Source organism: Mustela putorius, unplaced genomic scaffold (assembly GCF_011764305.1).
Source record: "Mustela putorius furo isolate JIRA1106 unplaced genomic scaffold, ASM1176430v1.1 tig00000228_pilon_pilon_pilon, whole genome shotgun sequence".
NCBI lineage: Eukaryota > Metazoa > Chordata > Mammalia > Carnivora > Mustelidae > Mustela > Mustela putorius.
Genome location: NW_025421322.1, coordinates 31,180,001 through 31,203,475, shown reverse-complemented (window position 1 = coordinate 31,203,475; position 23,475 = coordinate 31,180,001). Strand labels below are relative to the sequence as shown.

The window sequence follows — 23,475 nt, the reverse complement described above, 5'->3', positions numbered from 1 at the left end:
CAACATTTGTTGACTACTTGTGACAGCATTTTTATTAAGCATGTGAAAGCTAGAATTACACGATCTAAATTTAATTGCTGGAATTTTGTTATCTATTAACCATGAGTTCCCAGGCAAGTTATTTAGCTGCATGGAGCCTGGGTATCTTAGTCAGTAAAATGGAAATAGCATTTTATTCTCTTTAACTCAGAGAATTGCTGCGATGCTTAAATAAGATGTTCATAAAGATCTTAAGTGCTCAATAAATTGTTGTTAATCTTATTATCTTCATGTACACTTGGGAAAATTAATAAAGGGAAACCTCACTGAAGTTGAGTAGGGAGGCTAGAGAGGGGAGCCATACCAGGAAGAAACAGAATTACAGAAAGAATTGTAATAATAGGCTCCAACAGAAGACTCATCGACAGAAAAAAATGATCAGTTCCAAGCCGACAACCTGGAAAGACCTACACTGAATCTTCAAGAAATCCACTACCCCCAGCAACTTACCTATCAGAAACTAGCATCACCCTAAACTCTTGCCTTTTTCCAATGCACTTGCCAAAACAACCCTTCCCAATTTCCTCCTTCTCCTCCATAAAATAATGTTCCTCTCCTTTGTTTGTTGGACTGACCTATAGTTTTTCCATAGTTTGCATGTCCCAAGTTGTTATTCCTAAGTAAACCCATTTTCTCCTGGTAAAATAACTCATGGCTTTATGTTGAAGGTTAATCCTCTAGTTGCTAGAAACTGGAAGTTATAGGCCCAAGGAAAATCAGTTCTCTCCTTCAATGAGTTCTAAAAGGTGGTAGATCTGCAACTGACAAACGCCAAAAGTTCTGAGAACTACAGCAGGGGATGGGCCTAGGCTCTACTTCCTTGAGATTCTTCTGACTCTGTTTTGAGTGACTCTTTTCGCAATGCCTCCTCATGTTGGAAGCTTCTTTCACAGAAAGCAGTTCTTAATTTTCACTGGGAATATCAGGGAAGGATTTGCACAGAGACATTGCCTAGGCTTTGCAGGATGAGATGAGTAGTATTTTAAAAGAAGGAAATGGCAGGGGGAGAGAGGAAGACACGGGGCCTTTCCAAGAGAAGGCTTCCTCCGTGTACAGAAAGATGTGAATTTGAAAAGTACTGTCCCTGAACATAGCCAACACCCACTCATAATAAATAGACAGGGGACAAGTAAAGGCATGATGAGAGGCCCATTGTAGCCTCAAAGCAGTATGTTAACTTGTTTTAAGTGATAATCATTTGGTGGTTTGCATCTTTCAAAAAACTTTTCAACATTTGTGTAAAGGCGGGACGCCTGGGTGGCTCAGTTGGTTAGGCGGCTGCCTTCGGCTCAAGTCATGATCCCAGCGTCCTGGGATGGAGTCCCACATCTGGCTCCTTGCTCGGCGGGGAGCCTGCTTCTCCCTCTGCCTCTGCCTGCCTCTCTGTCTGCCTGTGTTCACTCTCTTGCTCTCTATCTCTCTTGTGACAAATAAATATTTTTTAAAAAACTTGTGTAAAGGCAAAGTTGTCATTGGAAAACAAAATGCTTTGAGGACTGAATGGCACTGTGTCGCCCCCAAAAGAAGAACTGAATCCAATTGTCTTCAGTGCTCTTCTTTTAAAATAACCTGTTCTAACATCCCTTAACAGCAAAGGAAATTTCAGAGGAGTCAGTTGACCAGATGCAACGTTTTCTCCCTGATACGTTAGTTTCAACCTGAGTTCATTAAATTCTTTGTTTTTTTTTTTGTTTTGTTTTTGTTTTTTGTTTTTTTTTTTATGTAGCGTGCTATGCTCATTCATCAGCCTGAGTCATTTTATCTGATTGGGTCCAATCTCCCCCTCCTTGGCATGCCTTCTTTGTTGCTGAATAAATCATCCTGTGATATGTCCAGGAGGAGGATTTTCATAGGAAAGTTCCATCTGCATTCAACCCCTCATTTATTCAGGCTGAGTTCTCAGGCTCCCAAGGAGAAAGATTGAGAAAATAAAGAGGTGTCTTCGCTGCCAAGTTTACTAATACAGTCATTAGCACAAATGACTTGGGGCAATGCCTGAGAGAGGATACAGCTGGGCACACATTCTGGCATAGGGTCTGCAGGAACCTGCCTCCCTCCCCCACCAGCCTTCTGCCCTCTTTGGGCTCCCTCCTCAAGTCAAGACACTTATTACCCGCCAGAATTTCAGGAGACCTGGGGATGCAGGTGAGTCCAAGCAATTTAGAAAGGGAGAAGCAAGCAGTGTTTCTTTTCTGGACTGGTTTCGTTCATGTCTAGATAACTTCAAAACTGAGTTTGGGAGTGCAATTTGCCCTTTACCTCCAGCCCCTTGGGAGTGGAACAGCTACCATGGGAGATCTTTAGAGTTAACTTAATTCACCCACAGACCGGCTTAAAAGTAGAACCGACCTTCTTTCTGTTTAAAATTGAGCATTTAATTTTGTTCTCTTGAGAGATGGTCAACTACAACTCTAAAGGCCTAGTATTAAAGGAGTTTTTCAGGATGGATATTACATCCCAGAAATCTACTGTTAAGGGATAGGGGGAAATGTCAGTCGTCTTCTCTCTTGGGATTCTCTGTACATGGCAGTGGACCAGTTCTGGATTTAAAGCGAAAACCATGTATGTGAATAAAAACGAATAAAAAGGAAAGAATTAAATCTCGTGTTTCTGGGACACAGTGAACCCAAATAACCCTGGAGAGAGAGAGAGAGTATGTGGTTGGGGAAGGGAACCATTCAAAGCCATTCCCCACTCAGGGCAGGCAGAGAGAGGGGAGTTTCTCCTCGGGAGGGCGGGGGAAATCTCTCATTCCGGAGTGCTGAGGGGGACAGCCAGGCGGTCTTCTGGGCTTTCACTGGACGCCACCGGGAGCCGAGAAAGCGCCCAGGGCCTGACGTCATTGGCCATCAGCTGACTGTGCACTGGGCCCGGGCTCCACCGGCTACAGCCGCAGTTGCGGTGGCAGACGTGGCGGCCGCCGCGGTTCCACCACCTGCAGCCGGGCTCCGGACTGCCGCGACCACACTTAACTTGCCGCACCCGGACCGGGCGCTTCCACATGGCCGGGCGCGGAACCCGGAGGGCGCGAAACCGGGCTGGAGCCTGCTGCTGGAAATGTTTTCCCCCACGTTCCCCACCCCCCACCTCCTATTGTAAGCAGGGAGAAACTTGGAGTGCGCGGCACTCAGAGGACGAGCCCTCCAGTCCTCGGGATTGGTGTAGCAAATGCTCTTGCTAGAAGCCGTCTCTACAATTGCGGCTTCTTGCTTTAAGCCAGATAGCTGGTAGCACCAAAAGATGCCCAGGTGGGGAGGACGGAAAGGAGACCCTCTATTTCATCGCGTTGGGCTTTAGGAGTCCGTGGGCAGAGCGGCCTACGAGTCCTGGCTCTGCACCTGCCGAGGACCCGAGCCAGTGCCTAAAAAAGAATAGCGGAGGAACCGGCCGGCGCGGCCAGCTGGAGCGCTGGATAATCGCGCGGGGGGAGGCCGGGGCGCCCGCGGTCGTCCTCACCCACGCCGGCCTGTGCGTGTTGCTACCTCCAAGACCTGGGGCGTCCTGGACAGATCTGGGTGCCAGCTTCCCGCCACCACCCCCACCCGGTTCCGGAGGCGTGGCTTGCGTGAGGGCGGGTTTAAGTCCCCGCGGGTGTCTGACCGAACTGACAGGTCTCCAAATTCCTCCCCGCTGCCGGGTGCCCGCCGCGCGCTTCAGAGCACCAGGGTGGCACGAGGCGCGTCCCTGGGTCCCGTGGCGTCTCAGTCGACTTCCCCGCGGTTTCCGGCCTCCCTCCTCATCCAAACCTTACACGCGCCGCACCCGCCAAGCTTCGGTTCTTAGCGTCAGGGATCCGCACCGGTGGCTTCTCAGCGATCTCAGAGCTGTTGGCTTCGGAGCCCTCCCCACTTTTCCCTGCCCCCGCCTCCCAGCTCCGGGCCAAATGGACTCCGAAGAGCGAAGTGAAGGGAATAGGAACTGTGGGCTCCGACCCCTCGGAAGCACAACTGGAAGGGCTGGCCTCGCTTTCTAACCGCGACTGGGACCCTGCCGCCCGCCCCTTCCCCGGGGGATGCGACGGGCCAGAGCCAGCGCCGCGCGGTCAGTTCTCGAGCTGGAAGAGGAGACAGCCAGAGATGAGCCGAGGAGGGAGCCTCAGCACACCCCCTGCTCCAAATTAACTGTTTGGTGACTTTTGAGTCCCGAGGATACCACTTCTTCAACCTTCCGCGGGGCACCCCGCCACCTCCTGGTCCCCCACACCTCCCCCTTCTTTGCCCCCGCCCCCAGCTCCGCCCCGCTCCCCATCCCGGCGCAATGGAGTTCTCCGAAGGTCTCTGCTCCAGCCACAGCGGCTAACTTCGCACCCGCAGCCGCAGCGGGTTACCCTTAGCCAGTCCTCTTGCAGCCGCCGAGTCGTGGGTGTCCCGAGCCCAGTGCCGCAGCCAGGACCCACCCGGCGCGCAGCAGAAAGGAGCACGGCGCCCAGGCGCCTCTTGGAGAGCAAAGGCTGCGCCAAGACGCTGAGCCGAGGAGTGGCCGAGAAGCCTGAGCCCGAGAAGGGGGCTGCGTGGCTCAAAGCGCCGCGGCTTCTGTGGACACCACCCTCGCACCCCAGCTGCGCGGTTTGTCTGGAGGGCGGCGCGCAAGGACGCAGGGGTCTGCGGCGATCTTCCAGACGCCCTTTGCCCCGGGGCGCACTATGACCTGACGCGCGGGCCTCCTGTTCAAGGCTCGCGCGACCGGGCGGCCGGGGATACCAGGGCTCTCCGCCGAGCTCGCGCCAGGCCGCGGTGGGGTCTTTGGGACCCTTCCCCTCCAGCTGCCTCCTTCCTGCTCTGCGCCTCCCCGCCTGCGGCCCGGCGCCATGGAGCTCTCCGATGTGCGCTGCCTAAGCGGCAGCGAGGAACTCTACACCATCCACCCGACGCCCCCGGCCGGCGACGGCGGGAGCGGCTCTCGGCCGCAGCGGCTGCTGTGGCAGACGGCGGTGAGGCATATCACCGAGCAGCGCTTCATTCACGGGCACCGGGGTAGCGGCGGCGGCAGCGGGAGTAGAGGCTCCGGCAAAGCCTCGGACCCTGCAGGCGGCGGCCCCAACCATCACGCGGCGCAACTGTCCAGCGAATCGGCGCTGCCCCTCTACTCGCTGGGCCCCGGGGAGAGAGCTCACAGTACCGGTGGCACCAAAGTCTTCCCGGAACGCAGCGGGAGCGGCAGCGGCAGCGGGAGCGGGGGCGGGGGTGATCTGGGCTTCCTGCACCTGGACTGTGCCCCGAGCAACTCGGATTTCTTCCTGAACGGAGGCTACAGCTACCGAGGGGTCATTTTCCCCACTCTGCGCAACTCCTTCAAGTCCCGGGATCTGGAGCGCCTCTACCAGCGCTATTTCCTGGGCCAGAGGCGCAAATCCGAGGTGGTGATGAATGTGCTGGACGTGCTGACCAAACTCACCTTGTTGGTCCTCCACCTGAGCCTGGCTTCGGCCCCGATGGACCCTCTCAAGGGCATCCTCCTGGGCTTCTTCACTGGCATCGAGGTGGTGATCTGCGCCCTGGTGGTGGTCAGGAAGGACACCACCTCGCACACGTACCTGCAGTACAGTGGCGTGGTCACTTGGGTGGCCATGACCACCCAGATCTTGGCAGCAGGCCTTGGCTACGGGCTTCTGGGTGATGGCATCGGTTACGTTCTCTTCACACTGTTCGCCACCTACAGCATGCTGCCGCTGCCGCTCACCTGGGCCATCCTGGCTGGCCTGGGCACCTCTCTGCTGCAGGTGGCCCTGCAGGCGGCCATTCCTCGGCTAGCTGTCATTTCCGTCAACCAGGTAACTCCTGCCTGCCTTGCACTCCCCCTCCCCTGCCCACTCCCCGGGTTTAGTTAGAAGTAGCTTTTGGGAAGGCCCCTCTACTCGCCTGGCACAGTGCCTCCTACTTGGGAGGTCCTCCGTGTTGGTGGGATGGCATTTCGCTCATCGTAGAGTTGGAACTAAATGACCTCTAAAGTTTCTTCTAGCCCTGCCCTTCTTTTCTGCTTCTGTGAGTAATTCTCCTCAGACGAGCAGCTAAGAAACAGCCTTCTTTCTCCTCTGCACACGTCCCCCAGGGTCTGTAGTCTCTAGAGAGGAGGAGAAGCATCCCGATTTAGAAGGTGACCCATTCCTTTAACAACTTTTACTCACAAGAGTCACAGCAGGATGTGGTAAGGGACTCCGGGATTCAGAGTTGGGTTTCTGTGTATCTCTGTGCCACAAATCCTCAGCTCTGGAAGGCAATAGCGTTTGTTGAACACATAACAATTGCTGGTGGGAACCCGACCTATGTTATATCATCCAGTCCTTCAGACGGTTCCAAGATACGTATTTTACTTTGGTATTCTTCACTGCCTTGGGGTCCTAGAGGATATCTTCTCTTATTATAGGATCTGAACCCAGTGCTTTGCATAGATCAGCCTCATCTCGGACGGGTAAGGTGGGAGGGAAGTGTCTTTGGCAAAGAATGCAAGTTTTGCTTAATTGATAAAGGGCATTTTGATATAGATGGTCTGAAATATTTAAGTGGAACCCGACCTCCGATCTCTTTTCTTCCTTTCTTCCTCTCTTTCCCGTTAAGTAGGGATGTGTTTCTGGGAACAGAGTTCCCACTGTCTGTGAAGGAGAAGATGGATGATGACTTTATTGTTGAAATTCATTAAAATCAGTAGATAATTAATGGTCCGACACTTTGTTTGCCGAATGTCTGATAGGTAGCAGGAGATTAAATCTGGGGGTTTCTCCATAAAAGTGAGAGAAACATGTCAGCTGAACTGTTTCCACACAGGAGGCTGACACAGGTGCTTGGACGGGAGCCTGCTTTGCATGTTCCTGCTCCAGGCTCAGCCTCAGCCACTTTGCTCTATTGGAAGCTTAAAAACTCCTCTTCCTCATGTTCGAGTTTGAAGACATCGTTGAATAACACCTCTGACATTTGTTCATGGTTTCTGGCATGCTGGCACCTATACGGCCCTTTACCCATCATCGACCTTCTGGGCTTCTAGTGGATTTGGGATTCTTGCTCTTCTCTGATGGCCCTGTATCCATTTGCTCAGGTTACATGTCTGGTTGGCTGCTTTTTCGGTGCTTTTTGAAGTCTCCCTGGGCAGAGCAGAGTGTTATAAAGTACATGGCTGTGATCATCAAGCATGAAATGGGGAGATGAGAGCCTCTGTGAGGAAGGGCTGACCAGCTGAACTTGGCCTTAATAAGATGGTAATGAATGCTTTCTTGAAATTACCGTGAGCCTTTACTACCTCCAACTGATAAAGTCTCAATTTGTGATTGTGTAAAATATGTCTTCAGAACTGTGCTTCTCAGTCTTCACACATGGCTCTGAACCTTGCTAGCCTTTGAAAGTCTCCATTTCTTCCAAGCCCTCTTTTTGCATTTTCTTCTTTATGTATCTCCGCATCATCAGACTGCTTCCGCATCTCATCCACCTCTTTTTCTTTCTCCTCCTTCTTTTCCTTTATTTTTTTCACTGTGAGTTGTTTTCATGATATAGGATAGGTATCTGCTCATTTGCAGAAAATCCCATTGGTCATCACCCACCGCTTTCCATGCGGTAACCTTCCTGAGCACATATCGCAGAGACTTCATCAAGTGAGTTTGGGATAGTATTTAGAATAACAACATCCCAAGTGGCAAATGATGAATATTTTCAAGGTTCTAAGTATAGAGACGCTTTGCTTGCCAAATGAATCCAGAAAGTAAATTTTGGCTTCATATTTGTTTTATGCTCTACTCAAATACTACCAGATGGGAGAAGATTAAAAATAACCCCAAAATGTCTTCCCACTCCTATCCCATGATAAACAGTCCTTCACTTGAAAACCAAGGTCCAGGTACATGCAAACCAAGCTCATTTGACTCTCTGTTTGGGTAGAAATTGTAGGTAAACTGGGGTTTCCCAGTGGAGTCAGCTTTTACCAGAGTCCTAGCCAACAGCCTGGGCGCTCTTCTCCGGCTTCAGGTGCTGAAAAGACCTTTGTGGGTTAGGCTTCAAAATGTTTTCCTTTGGCGCCCTCTAGAGGTCCAAATTTCTTCCTTAGATCTTGCAGGTGGGTGACATGGAGAATTAACTGCTTTTTAAAACATCTCTGATTTTTGAATAGGTACCTTTTAGTTTTCCCTGTTTGGGAACATACAAGGCATGCCCTGCTAATGACTGCTTATAGCAATTAGATTAACACCCTAACTCTTTACCAGGGTCACTCAGTCCCCTTACAAACAAGTTGCTCCTTCTCTAATTATGTTTCCTTCTCTTCTCCTCCTCAGGCTTCAAATACACAGTACCTTTCTCCTCTTTCAGAGATCCTGAGCTCTTTCCCCACTTCTTAGCCTTTCTGCCTGCCACTTAAAATGATTTTCCCCAGGTCTTTCCATGACTGAGACATTCTCATTATTCTGGACTCCATTTACATGCCGTTCCCTAGTGCTTGGCTTGTTCTGTTTTCTCCTGAGCACGTTCACTATCTGAAATTATCTCATTTGTTTTTATTTGCTCTGTTTTCCCCCACCCCCACCCCCACCCTCACAGGAACATAAACACCACGTAAGGGCATAGACATCTATGTGTTTACCAATTTATCCTCAGCACCTAGAAAAATGCCAGACAGCCAGCAGGCACTCAGCGCGCGCGCGCACACACACACACACACACACACAGAATGAATAAGACTGTCCAATGCAAAGGTAATATTATAAAATATCCAAGCCCCCTCACCTTGCGCTGGTAAAAGATTTCTATGTGCACAATCACATGTGAGTTATATGTGCATTAAACAGTATTTTATATTTAAGCGCCTTTGGCAAAACCAAGGCACAATGATAATCCTTCACACTGGCCCAATGCTTTACAAGTAACTAAGGGCCTTTACATATATTATCACATCTAATGATGTCAAACAGATGGTATCCTTCATTTTCATTTCATAGAAGAAAGAACAAATTCTTGGGAACTTTTTTTTTTTTTTAAAGATTTTATTTATTATTTGACAGAGAGAAATCACAAGTAGTCGGAGAGGCAGGCAGAGAGAGAGAGGGAAGCAGGCTCCCTGCTGAGCAGAGAGCCCGATGCGGGACTCGATCCCGGGACCCTGAGATCATGACCTGAGCCGAAGGCAGCGGCTTAACCCACTGAGCCACCCAGGCGCCCCAATTCTTGGGAACTTTAAAGAGATATCCCAAAGACGGTGAGCCCAACAAGTGGTGAGAACACGATTCAAATCCTAACTCCAAAGTCATCATTCTTAAGAAACCTTCTGAGTGCTTCTTTCCAAACCCACATTTGAATTGACTCAAGACTAAGGAGTACCTGTTTCACTACTCAGGAGGGCAGTACCCAGTATAGCACACGAATGAACATTTAATGAAAAAAAACAAACAAACAAACAAAGGGAAACCATGAGAGAAAAATGTCTGAATTTCTCGGCATAGGCTTTTTGTGGCTAGCTCATCATCTTGCTCAGCGGGATACCAACTTGTCAAGTGAAGGCCGTTGATGCTGGAATATCATCTTTCTCCGCATTCATCTTGATTCCCATCAGAGAATGGCTCACATTTAACTTAGCATTTTCAAGAAGCAAGAAGCTACATCAGAGTGTAAAGTGAACACACCTCAGCAACTGTTTCACTTACTGAAAATGCCATTTTCAAAAGTAACAAATGAGTCAATGATTGCCTTCTCTTGCCTAACCCAAGCTATGAGAATCTGTTTCTGTTCTTTTCCCCCTTGTGGAAACTACATCCACGATTTGACAGGGTAACAACCAAGCTGCAAATCTCCACAGATGCCCTATGTGAAGAGACAGGGCCGTGTGTTCATTTAAATCATCATATGCTTTCCACTGTGGACACAAGATACAACTGGAAAAGGGCTACCCACGAGGTTCCTTGCCATCAGCACAGAGATAGCTTATGTTTTCTCCATTCAGTGAACCGTTAGACTTAATTCATAGACTTCCCACCCAAACTAAGGGGTATTATCCTATAGAATAGGATAATGTATTATCCTATAGAATAAGATACATTATCCTATTATATAGAATTCCTATTATATGGAATCACCCATGTATGTTCTAGGTCCCAAGTGGCATTGGAGATATGAGGAACTTTCAGAAGGTTCAGAGCTCAGTTCAAAGGGTTTTCTATCCACCCTGACAAAGCTCAGTTATAGGTAACAAGAGGGCTGCAGCCATTCCTTCATCGGGATACTTCATCTACCTCAAGTTAAATCTGCTTCATGGACATCATTCAGGTCACCAATAGTAGTGCCTTTGTCCAGAGATGACACGGATTTTTTTCTCCACCTCGTAAATTGTTTATCCTGTCAGTTCACTTTATCCATCTAAAACTTGATTACAAAATCAAGGAATATGTATGGATAAAATATTAATACTGGGGTCTTATTTGCTAGGTTCTTTCGTGGCTCAGGTAAATCCTAAAAACTGTCACTGTAATTTGCATTTTACTCTATTTTAATTGCCAGTGATGGTAATGTGAGCTACCTAACATTTGAAACTCATCTTATTCTCATTCTTCAGCTCATTAGTGATAAAGTGGTGAAGATCATTTAGTTATTGGAAAACTGAGAGGCAGCAATATTTAACCAGAAAGATAGCTGCATTATATTTCCCCTTGGGGATTCTGAAATGTTAAAGCTGGTGGCTAATTAGTCTTCTGTACCTCTTGGTGAGGCCGATAAGCAGAAGTGTCAGAGTAAAGGTGATTTCTCCAAGATAACTCTAGGAGCAAAAGCAGCCAGGTATGCAAATCCAGGTGAGGTAGTGCTCAAGGTCATGCTGTCAGATCTGAATTTCCATGCAGCATTTTCTTTACGGTCTTACACAAATCCCATCAAACAATAGAGGCTAGAGCCAGAAAAAATACTAATTAAATCATGATCATTAAATTTGACTAATAATGAGGGACTTTTAGCTTAATCTTGCCTTTAAAAAATCCTTTGGGAGAAAATTCATTTTGTACTGGGTAATATAGTGGTTAATGGTATGAGCTGGTGGGGGTCATGTGAGATGCGGCCTTTGTACATGCTTTCAAATGCATTCCTGCTGACTTAGGGGAACCTGGGTAGCTCGGTTGGTGGAATGTCTGACTGTTGATTTCCCCTCGGTCATGGTCTCAAGGTTGTGAGATCCAGCCCCACAGTGGCTCCTCATTCAGCAGGGGGCAGTCTGCTTGAGATGATCTCTCTCTCTCTCCTTCTCCCTCTGCCTCTCCCCCGGGTGTTCACGCACATGCTCTCACTCTGTCCCTCAAAATAAATAAATCTTTAAAACATATAAAGAATGTATTTCTGATTATTTACATGAAGGATTGGCTTCACAGTAAACATAGAGTCAGTATAATAGAATCATCAATATCTCTCCCCTCATTTGTGAAATTTAAACTTAAGTGTATATTCTGTGTTTTTTGTCTAAATCTGCTAACTCAAATCAAATCAAAGGAATTGTAGGACTACTTAATGCACATACACCAAATGGCATGTAATTTAAATCACCCCAATTTGGTGGTTAGTATCAATGTAAGTGCTTACTTCAAAACAGAAAATATCCATTAAAGGAGTGTAACTGGGCTTCTGTTTAATGCACCTTGCTCGTTATGGTGTGCATTTTTTTTAAAACTCCAAATACATCCGTTTCTGTACATTTTCCTTCAGCAAATTCATATAGGCTTAAAAAACTAATTGCAGTGTCCCCAGCATGTCTTGGAAAATGTGTTTCAAAATGAGATTTGACTGTCACCATTCCCAAGAGTTTCCTCTGAATGCAAGGAAATGGAAATATTACTTTTTCTTTCTTGTGAAAAATGCCCAGACACTGTCCTTTTTGGTTCTAATCCTCCCCCTCCCACAACCTTTCCTTTCCTCCTTCAATCTCTTCCTTCCTCCCCCCACCGTTTTTTTGTTTTGTTTTGTTTTTTGTTTTTTGTTTTTTGTTTTTTGAGATAGAGATGTAGGCTTTGCAAAGGATATTTTTAATGACTGCGGAGTGACCAGTTAAATCCCTTCAGCCCTGTCCTATACCCCTTGGCCCTAGAGTTGCAGATAGGCTTGGTGCCTATGTATTTAGAGACAGTTGTAAAATGACTGTAAGTTGTGTGCGCTGCAAGACTGAATGATGAATTTGTTTTCCTTCATATCCGGTAATGTCACCTGACTGGTATCAGTGGGTCAGAGCATAATTAGATCATAACCGGGAAGACTGGGAGGACTTTTCCTTCTGGTGCAGCTGCTGCAATGTCATGCTAAGTAGGCCAAATGCATTAGTCATATTTACACCTTGATGACTGATGGCATTGTAAGAGCTCATCAAAAATAAGTGAAACCAAGTATAAAAAGGAAAGATTAAAAAAAAAAAAAAAAAGCTTATCCCACGTTCAGTGCTTCTGGTAACGTGTAATCAGAGGATACTACTACAATCATGCTGCCGTGACATTTCACTGTTGTCTAAATATTTCTTGGGATGCTAATTTATTCATTTCACAAGTGTATCTCTTTTAGTTGATCCTACATGGGTTTATTTTCAGAACATAAGAGACGCTTGCAGTATTCCTCTCAAAGCTTTCCTCTTCCCCACAAGTGGGCACAATAGTAACCCTTCAAGAAACCAGCAGGTCCAGAATCTTCAGTTGGACAACTTATCAGTTCACCTGACGTATGGATTTTTTTTTTAATTTTATTTATTTATTTGACAGGTAGAGATCACAAGTAGATGGAGAGGCAGGCAAAGAGAGAGAGGAGGAAGCAGGTTTCTGCTGAGCAGAGAGGCCGGTGTGGGGCTCCATCCCAGGACCCTGGGAACATGACCTGAGCTGAAGGCAGAGGCTTTAACCCACTGAGCCACCCAGGCACCCCTGAAGTACGGATTGTGAAGCGTGTTCTTTGTTTTCTCTGGGCTGGAAATCTAGGTAACAGAAACTGAAGGTTGGGAGGTTTCTATGGTACATAGCTTTAAACCTTAGTTAAGCAAGAGGATGGCTCCTGGAGGTAATTTTGTGTCTGACTTTTCTCGGGGCCTGAGTGTAGGAATGCCACCTCCCCCAGCCATCCACGGCAGAGCAGTGGCCACCCTGACCATCTGCACTATGCTTTCCCAGGAAATGTAATTGGACTTACACACTCAAATTATATCATGTGCGTTTTGTTTATGAAAGCCTATTTTAAGGAGTCAGGTCAGTTAAGCAGCTCTTGGGAGCCAGATCTTCTCACTGCAAGATTTCACCGTCAGCCCTGCAGGGTACAGAAAGAGCAAGGTAGATTAATTAACCACTGAGTTGCCAGACATTCCGAGGGAGGCCAGGCCACAGGCTGGTAGGAATAAAAGCTATGCTATTTGTAAATGCAACCATGTGACCACCTCCCCAACCAATGAACTGGGGTTATAACTTAATGCATTGTCAGATAAACCTGCCAGTCTTTGTTTCTTGGATATCTGTGATTTGATATTTGAATTTCAATTCGCAAGATCATGTATTTTCTTTTTTTTTAAGATTTTATTTATTTATTTGACACAGAAATCACAAGTAGGCAGAGAGGCAGGCAGAGAGAGAGGAGAAAGCAGGCTCCCCGCTGAACAGAGAGCCAGATGCTGGGCTTGATCCCAGGACCCTGAGATCATGACTGAGCCAAAGGCAGAGGCTTTAACCCACTGAGCCATCCAGGCATCCCAAGATCATGTATTTTCATAGGTGCAATATCTTACACGTTCCTTACCTCCTGGGAGTTTCTTCCCCTTCTGCCCCATGTCCTCCTGTCTTTTATGCCATAATGTCTTTTTTTTTTTTTTAAGATTTTATTTATTTATTTGACAGAGAGAGAGAGATCACAAGTAGGCAAAGCAGTAGGCAGAGAGAGAGGGGGAAACTAGGCTCCCTGCTGAGCAGAGAGCCCGATGCAGGGCTGGATCCCAGGACCCTGAGATCATGACCTGAGCTGAAAGCAGAGGCTTAACCTACTGAGCCAACCAGGCACCCCTATGCCATAATGTCTTTGAGGCACAAAATTCCCCCAAATCAGGAAATCATAAAATTATGCATGGTGAGGGACATGAGCTAGATGGGAAATCAAATCGCATTTATGGGTTTTTTTAGGAGGAAATTTTAAAAACTGCCCTCTCAATGTAGAATGTTTACCGGTATGAAATTTTCACATAAAACAAGATCTGTCACCATTTCCTTGGGTAAACAATACATCTTATCCTGTGTCAGCTAGCTTTCCAGCTGACTGGAGGAAACCATTTCAAAATCTTCCTTTTTTTTTTTTTTCTTTTTACAATTACATGCTGAATACACACGATTGCTTATAAAACAGGGATGGCCAAGGATTAGGGGGTGCATAATCAAAATATATGTATTTCTTTAACTTAGAACATGGGAAGATGAGATGCAGCATAAACAATTTATAGAACAAGACCAAGTAAAAAGGAAGAACCATTAGAAGCCTAGGGATATAGGATGTAGAAGAGATATGGTGGGTGTTCTCAGATATGTGGGGTGCTATCACAGTGAAGAGAGACTCATTATTTTACGTGTCTCCCCTGGGACAGAATAAAGATCAACTGATGGTCACTGTAGTGTGAGAGATTTGGGTTCATCTAAAGCCAAGATTTTATAACAAACAGACCTGCCTGGGGGACTGCTTTTTGAAGTGAAGACCTCCCTGTCATGGGGATTCTTCAAAGGAAATTTGTACAACAACCCATCAGGGATGGCCTAAAGTAGATTCCATACCAGAAAGACTTTTCCTTAAGGTCAGTTGAAAGCCACTGGGTGTTCTTCTCCAAGCTGCCATGGCCTCTTTGCAGGCAGGAAAAAGAAGAGGGCAAAAGGCAAAAGGTTAAGATGGTCTAGGAACATTTGTCAACTGAATAGGTTGCCCTTTTAGGAGCTCTTCTGGGATCCCTGCCTAATAACATCTACTTACATTTCTGGAACCAGAATACTGACACATAGCCCTTCCATGGGTAAGAGAGGGTGGCAAAAACAGATGAGATTTTACTGCATCTCAAAAACTCAGGATTGCATAGGAAGAAGAGGAGAATGAGGATCGAATAGAAAGGTTGTTCAACAAATATTTGTGACTGCCTGTTGGGTTCTAGGTTCTGGGAAATAACTGTGTTCTGGATAGTCAAGGCTGTTGCTCTAATGAGGGTAATTCTTGAATGAAATTTGGGAGGGAGTTTGTGACTCTGGGTGCAGAGGTAGAGAGGTTTGTACTTGGTTCTTAAAACATGTCTGGAGGGGCATCTGGGTGGCTCAGCCAGTTAATCATCCAGCTCTTGGTTTCAGCTCAGGTCATGATCTCATGGGTGGTGAGATCAAGTCCTGCCTCAGGCTCACTGCTCAATGGAAGGTCTGCCTAAAAGATTCTCCCTCTGCCTCTCCCTTGCTCTCTCTCTTTCTCTTTCTCTATCTCAAATAAATAAATAAATCTTTCAGAAAATACACATCTAGAACACTGCATTCTGTAAATATTTTATATAGATACAACTCTCTGGCTTTTTTTTTTTTTCCTACAGACCTCTAAAGCATGAAAAATCAAAGGTGTGGTGAGTTTCTTTTAGGAGTTGTGTGAAAGGAAAGGTCAGACTCTAGAAGACATTATGGATGGGTATGGACGTTCCATCTTAGTGAAGAGAGTGGACGGGGACCCAAGAAAGGGCTAAAGGATCGATTACTTAAGTAGTTTCTTACCACAAACTGAATATATCCCAAGCCTAGACTGGACGATGTGGCAGGAGGGAGTGTCTGCCTCGTGCTGGCAAGGGTCAGGCTGGTCTGCAGCTCTGGGCATGCCCAGTTGGTCCATGTTTACCGTGACCCCAGCTAAAAACTTGGGAGCTCCAGGAAACCCATCCCTACCCACAGGTAGGCAGACCAGGTGCTTAGGCAAAGCTTAATAACCTCTCCTTCGTACATTGTACACCCTGCCTTTGTCCTCTGTCAGAGCAATGTCATAACATTCCCTGGGAGCCCCCTTGAGGTCAAGGGCAGTGTCTTACCTCTGTGTTCCCAGCATGTGGCAGAGCACTTGGCCCATGAAACAGTTCTGAGCACAGTACTTTTAAACGAATGGAATGAATGAATGCTACATGACTCCTTCCTTTCCCCTGCCCACCCCCTGAATCACACAGTTATCAGCAGGGAATGAGTAATCAGTGAGAGAAGAGAAATTAGTTTCTCTAAAAAATAAGATAGAACAGAAATTAGTTTCTCTAGAAAATAAGACAGAACAGAAGGGGAGGTCAGTGAGAAACAAGAAAACACATCAAAAGTTACCTCCTTCTGAAGTGCTTTGGGCTGGAAGCCCCAAGCGGAGTTTTTGTTAGATGTGTGTTTAAAAGGTTATATAGACAACATGAAGAAAAATCCCAAGTGATCATCTAGATCATTTAAGTCAAAAAAGAAAGAAAAAGGAGAAAGAGGTGGGAGAGTTAGATACCTAGAATATCCATTAAGTGTTTGTCCATTTGTGAAAATTTTAAATGGGTCAAAAAATAAAAGTCCAACACAGGGCTCACCTCTTTCACTTCCTTCTTGGTTCTTCAGTACCTTGGCTCTGAATCCCAACATCAACACCTTACTCAAGTGTCCTTGAGCACACCCCAGATGGCTCCTTTGGCCTGACTTCTGGTCTCTAGTCAATGTTCACCTGCTTCATACAGGTACAGCTATGGGCAAGAAGCTCTCCCACTTTTCAGACCTCATTTCTGACACTCCGCACCAGCGGGGCAAGTCTGCCTCATTTTAAGGGGAGAGAATTGTACAAAACTGGTTCACTTTTCTGAGCATGGTATATAGATCATTGCTTAGATCAAGCCTGATTTTAGATACTGGAACACAATGCAGTTAAAACAGCCTTCCTGGGGCACCTGGGTGGCTCAGTGGGTTAAAGCCTCTGCCTTCAGCTCAGATCATGATCCCAGGGTCCTGGGATCGAGCCCCAAATCAGGCTCTCTGCTCAGCAGGGAGCCTGCTTCCTCCTCTCTCTCTTTGCCTGTCTCTCTACCTACTTGTGATCTCAGTCTATCAAATGAATAAATACAATCTTTAAAAAAAAAAACAAAACAGTCTTTTTGAAGTTCCCAAAAAGGTTTTGAGTTAAGTCTTCCATTTTTAGCATTATCCCACTTGATTCCTTTATACTGTCAATTAGTTCAAGAAACAAAGTCAAAATCAAGAATAGCAAGCTTGTTTTCTTTTAAGTTCAAAGTCAAACTCCCCTCTTTTGGGTGAGCTTTCCTCACCTATTGGTGGTGGGCAGCACATGGGAAAATGCATTCATGGCCCCTACGGTCAGTTTCCAATGAACATAGTCCTCCTCCTTCTCTATTTAAGAGATAGATACAGGTCTTGCCTTTTACCAAGTGAATAATGGTATCGTAAGCAGTCCTTGGGGTCCTGCCACACCATTTCAGCCAGAGACCAACTCTGAGCTCTGCCAGTGGACAGTTAGAGATATTTTTGAAACCTTGTAAGTACATTTCCTTAAAACAAATTCTTATCCTATTTTTACCATGGTTTTTTTCCAGCGACTTTGGCCAAATGGCCTTGGCTTCTTCAGCCACAAGCATTTTTTTTTTTTTAAGATTTTTCTTTATTTATTTGACAGACAGAGATCACAAGTAGGCAGAGAGGCAGGCGGAGAGAGAGGAAGGGAAGCAGGCTCTCCGCTGAGCAGAGAGCCCAACGTGGGCTTGATCCCAGGACCCTGGGATCATGACCTGAGATGAAGGCAGAGGCTTTAACCCACTGAGCCACCCAGGCACCCAGCCACAAGTATCTTTATGCCTTAAAGAGTTTTGTAAGTAGCAAAGAGAAACTTCAAGATCATGAAGGGTTCCCAGGACCCCAGACCAAGTTAGGTATTCCTGCTGTTCTGATGCCATCACCCTTTCCCTGCCCATCTGCCCTGCCACATGCTGCTGTCATTGGTCTTCATGTTTTTCTTGCCAGCTGGGCCATGACCTTCTCTAAGGCAGAGGTTGTACCTGAGTCATGGTTGTGTCTCTATGATACAGTCTAGTATGGCTTATGTTCTCTTCCTTCTCAGATTTCAATTCTTTTCTTCAGTGTTGGGGCTCCTTAAATTTCCATTCCATGTGTCTCCTCGTCACCTCACTCCACGCATTGCCCTGCACAATCCCTCCCTCCCTCCATTACTGACCATGGATCTAGGTGCTGCTTACTCCTAAGCCTGTATCTCTAGCCCAGTTTTCTCAGCTAAGTTTAAGACCAGGCCATCTAGTGACCTTCTGGGCACCTCTAGTTAAGGGTCTCACAGGCAGCTCAATCTCAACAAATCAAAAATCATCAGACTCCCACCCAACTTGTGTGAATTCCTGATGGTACTGTCTTCCATTACTGGGCTCGGTCTATAGCTCGCCTTCCTCCCCCTCCTTTTTGTTCCAGGGAAGCCCCCATGATCACCCAACTATGTCGTTCCCTGTGCTCCTCCAAGCTACCCCTCCACCCACCAGGGAGTAGGCCTAACAAAGTCAAGTAATCTCACCCCTCGTGCCTGAGAGTAAGTTCCACAGTTGAACCCATCCCCAGTTTCCGGACACCTTGTGCTGGCTTACCCCTGTGCCTGCTCTCTGGGGCAGCTCCTCTGTCATCATGTCCCTTTCCTGTCTGCCAGTAGGATCACCAGCTGAGGAAACTTCCTCTGTGGCTCTCCTCCAAGACACGTGCCAGCTTAAAAACGAATGTCATTTGTTTCATCAGAGAATCACATGTGCTTGTTTGTTTGAGAATCAGAGCTCAGATGAGGTATTTAAAGGAGAAGGAGTGGACAGACACTACGGAATTGGCAAGACTCTTTCAGTGGGGGAAGTACATGTATTGAAGGCTGCCATAAGCCAGACCCACGCAAATCACAGGAGACGACTTGAGTGTGAGCCCAGGGTAAGATGAGGGTTAATTGCCAGTGGTAACTTAAGAACACCAGTAAGACGCTGAGTCCTTCTCCACCTCACTTTCTTCAGCTGTAAATGGGAATTATAACAACACTAGACCAGAAGCTTATTGAGGAGATGAAGAAGACAGGGAATATTTGGAATATTTAGAATATTTAGATCTGGGCTGGTTCATAGAATTACACAATACATTTTTTTTTATCATAACTTAATTTTTAAAACTGACCACTTTTTCCATGGAGTCCTCTGCCTTGAGGGGTCCTTTCCTGGGCTTTACCTTTCTAAACACCTGTGTAAGGCAGATCAATGCTTGCTAATTTCAAAATGCATAGAAATCACCTGGAGGTCTTGGTACATCCTTTGGATTTAGGGAGGGGGTTCCCAAAAGTATGCATTTCCAGTGAGTGCCCAGGTTCTTGCTGTATGCTGCCAGCCTGGAGATCTAATTTGCGGAGAAAGGCTTTGGAACTCAGCACAGACCCCATCTTTTCTGCATTGGTTTCTCTGACACTCCACGGTGGGCTTAGGTCCCTGAGTCTGGGCTCTCCTAGTTCTCTTTACACCCCCTCCCCATCGTTTATCAGTTCTTACTTCTATTTAGCCCCTCCTCTGACAGATATGTATGGAGGACCACTTTGTGTGTGTGTTGGGGGCTGGGATGCAAGCAGTGGGGTAGCGTGGTGAGGACAAGAACACATGGTCCTGCTAGTAAATGGGTTCTAATCTAGAGTGAAAGCCAGCCATCAATCAAATAATGACCTAAGCATGTGACTCATTTCAAACTGAGTTAAGTACTTTTAAGCCAAGTGACATGTTTGGTGCCAGGCTATGACTAGGATGAGGCCAGGAAGGCCTCCGGGTACAGTTTAAAGACGCACTTGCTGTCAGGAGCCAACCCTGTGACATAGTGAATCTTACGCATCTAGCTTGGCTCAGCCTCTCCTGGCCCTGGTTTCTGACTTGGGCTGAGATAAGGAAATTATTCCTGATTACGACCTGAGAGGGGAATGGGAGTTGGTGGGTAAAATTGGAACTATGGCATCTTTATTTGTTTCTACTACTAAAACATGTGCTCTCTGAGGACAGGTTCCATCCTTGGGTATATTCCTGGGCTAGACATTGGCACATTCCAAGGCAAGCTCACAGCAGAGGCTTCCCAAATAAATGCCTGAACCATTGCCTTAGCGTGAGTATGGCTGCTTCCCTTCTCGTCGCAAAAGATGATGAGCCCAGAGTATCACATTATTTCCCTTTTGGTCATAGTGCTAATAAGGGGTTCTCAGCCACATTTGTCTCATTTCAGAGCTACCCCTGGATTTGATGGTCTTTTAAGGCTACTTTATCTCAATTAACACTGCTAGTTTCAAAGGCAAGGAGTTAAAAGTAATAAAGAAGAGGAGAAACAAAATTTGTATTCCAGATGGTAGCAATGCTTCTAACAATGTTCTTGCTTCATGGAGCCAGGGGACCACACATTGTATTGATTGATGTAACCATGGTCAAAAGACTGACCTCAGATTTTACATCCAATATAAAATTGTGTGGTTTTGCTGTGGTGTGGTGGCGAAACTTTGTGCAGACCACTCCACCTGTCTCGGCCTCAGAATGAATTCCTCACAGCTCTCAGTCTGTCACCATGAAATGATTTTTGAGGTTCCTCACAACTATAAAATTTTTATTCCCACAAGTTACAGTAAGTGTGAATGTGGGGATTTGTATGCTTTTCTGGTTTGTTTGGCTCCCAAGATCAGATCATGGCAATTCTTATAGAAAACATAGCTTATGGAGGTCTGTGACCTCTGAGAAGGAAGACGACTATGATGAATAATGATTTAACACATACTGAGAGAATTACTTATTAGGTGGTATTTAATATTTAATTTCTCCTCATGGTTTAATTACATTGACACCATGAGTTGTAAAATTGCATGTCATTTAGCAATTCAATTTGTTTCAAAGGGAATAGTGATGGAGATATTTAATTGACAGACAATTGTTTCTTTTGAATATTTAATTAGTGACTTTGTGGTGCTTGTCAGAAATGCCTATCTGGCTTTTGCAAAATGGGAATGTCCGCTGTGATCAACAAGCCATTTTATGTTGGTGTTACCCAGACGCAACTGAACTGGGCACTTAGCCACCTGAGTATCGACAAACTGGACAGTCTGACTTTTGTGGCTCCCTCTTCTTTGTCTGTAGATCCCAGGAAATAGACACTGGGGCCTGGAGGAATTCACTTAATCTTGCTCTCCATTATTCATTTCATCAGTAACAAGATGACAATGAGATTCCTCTTATCAAGAATTTCACTGTTTTTCCGTATGGAGAAAGCTGGAGAATATGAAAGGTCATGAAAAGAGAAGCAATAGTCACCAAGCACTGGGTAGTAGTAGTATTGCTTCTGTAACATAAATGGATCCCGCTTGCTGTAGTCACAGGCAGCAGACTGTCCTGCTCTGGGGTTGGTATGGAGCTCTGCCCATCACAGGACAGCAGCTGCAGGTTGGCTGCCTGAATGGTGGGTGAAATTGGAGGGCCCTGCCACTTTTATCAGTAATGATCATTGTGAAAATTAGGAGCAATAATTGGGAGCAAAACTGCACCCAGGATGAGCGGATGTCCACTAGCTTTCAGGCTACCCACTGCTGTGCCTATGTTCCTTTCATGAACAAAACCACTAGTCATTAGAGATCACCCTATTGCCGTGTATTTATAACATTTTTATAAAGGAAAGAAGCCATCTTCCCCTTGTTGCTGCTGTGTCTCCCTACAGAAAACCACACCCAACTTTCTCTTATGGAAAGCTCTTCCTAATTTTATGGAAGGGGGAAACAAATGCTCATTTGATATGCTGCAAAAAGACCTTGGTTCAAGGTAATTTGAAAGTAAAAAGGCGAGAAGACCATTTTAAAACCTAGTTAGTAAACTACTTTTTCATGCACACAGACAGGATTCAAACTGTGAACCTATTCCAATATTAAACAACCATTAAATGACAGCAGAATAAATCGATTGTCAATAAAATTAGTAGGAAAACTCATAGTAAACATCAAGTTCCCTCCAACAATTAAGACAGAAAAGAATCTTAGAATAGCTGGAATCCCTTTTTCAAACTAGACTAAGCAATAAAACATGAAAATAAGGAAAGAGCCATGGCATTGTTGGGGAGGGAGGTCCATTCTTTCTGTCTCCTTCCTGCATTGCTCTGCCCCACCAGGTAAGGCACCACCAAGATTGCCCTCCAACAGCATCTGAGGACCACTCCTTTCGAAGACCTCTTCCAGACCTCTGACTTTTGAGAACTTAACATAGATGTTTCAAAAGACAGAGCCATTATATGGCTTCACACAAAACCTATCCACTCCTAAGGGTATTCCTGCACTGTAGTAGAATTGTGGTTACAATTCTTCAAATGAAGAAATTGAAGTTCAGAGGTTAATTTCACTGAAGTTATTCAGAATGTGTGTGGCCAAGTGAGGATTCAGCTTCAAGCTTCTTTGTTTCTAACCATACATGGGTTCCTGCTGACTCCCACCACCACACCTCTGCACATTGAAGTAAACAAGCTGCCATTGAAATAAATGTTTACTTACATGTAATAGAGCATGTTTCTTTCATTCAACTGTCTACCATGTGCTGAACTTGAAGACTGCAATTTCAAAGAAGATCCGTTTCCTATCCTCAAGCCATTTATATTTTCAGGGCAAAAAGGCAAGAAAGAAAACTTTATCCATTGATACCTGCTTGCCTCCAGTATGGTCTCTACAAGCACCTGCAATGGGTTTCATACCCTGAAACTATAAAAATATGAGAAACGGTACACTTCCTTACCTGTGTTCTGTGCACGCCTTATATGCCCAAAGTAGAACTAACTTTTAGGGAAGAAACTAAGACAGAAGAACTTAAAGTTTTCATAACTTCGCATTTCACCATTTGTCTTCAAGACTGGATTAGTGGCTATACCAGAAGGAAAAGCAAAGGATCATTATACAATTTATTAAAGTATGCAGACCAAGCCCATTTTACCCAAGTCCCTTCTAGCAAAAATAAATAGCTTCTGTTCCCCTTTCTCCACATCCTCTCCAACACACGTTGCTTCCTGTCTTGCTAGTTTTGGCCATTCTAATTGGTGTAAGCTGGCATCTCAAAGGGGAGATGAACCATGAGAGACTATGGACTCTGAAAAACAATCTGAGCGTTTTGAAGGAGCGGGGGTTGGGCGGTTGGGGGACGCAGGTGGTGGGTATTATGGAGGGCATTTATTGCATGGAGCACTGGATGTGGAGCATAAACAATGAATTCTGTTATGCTGAAAATAAATAAATAAATAAATAAATAAATAAATAAATAAATAAAAATAGCTTTTGGAGGGTAATCTAGACCTAGTTGCCCGTATGATTCTGAGTTACCCTCTATTGTTTCACATGCTTTAAAATGATAAGCCATTTGAGGATATTATCTTTCCATCTGGGGCAGGTTTCTGCATAGTGCTGTTTAGAGACTGCTAGGTGGTTGCAATATGCA

General features: G+C 45.7%; 1 protein-coding gene across 3 annotated transcripts in view; it reads left to right on the top strand.

Annotated features, from left to right (window-relative positions):
• Window positions 1–3,586: 3,586 nt before the first annotated feature.
• ADCY8 (adenylate cyclase 8) overlaps window positions 3,587–23,475 on the top strand; it is a 221,171-nt gene continuing 201,282 nt past the window's right edge. For all 3 annotated transcript variants that reach the window (XM_004743568.3, XM_004743567.3, XM_004743566.3), the window contains exon 1: window positions 3,587–5,809. In XM_004743568.3, coding sequence (XP_004743625.1) covers window positions 4,847–5,809 — 963 coding nt within the window. In that variant the 5' untranslated portion in view covers window positions 3,587–4,846. The remainder of the gene's footprint in view (window positions 5,810–23,475) is intronic.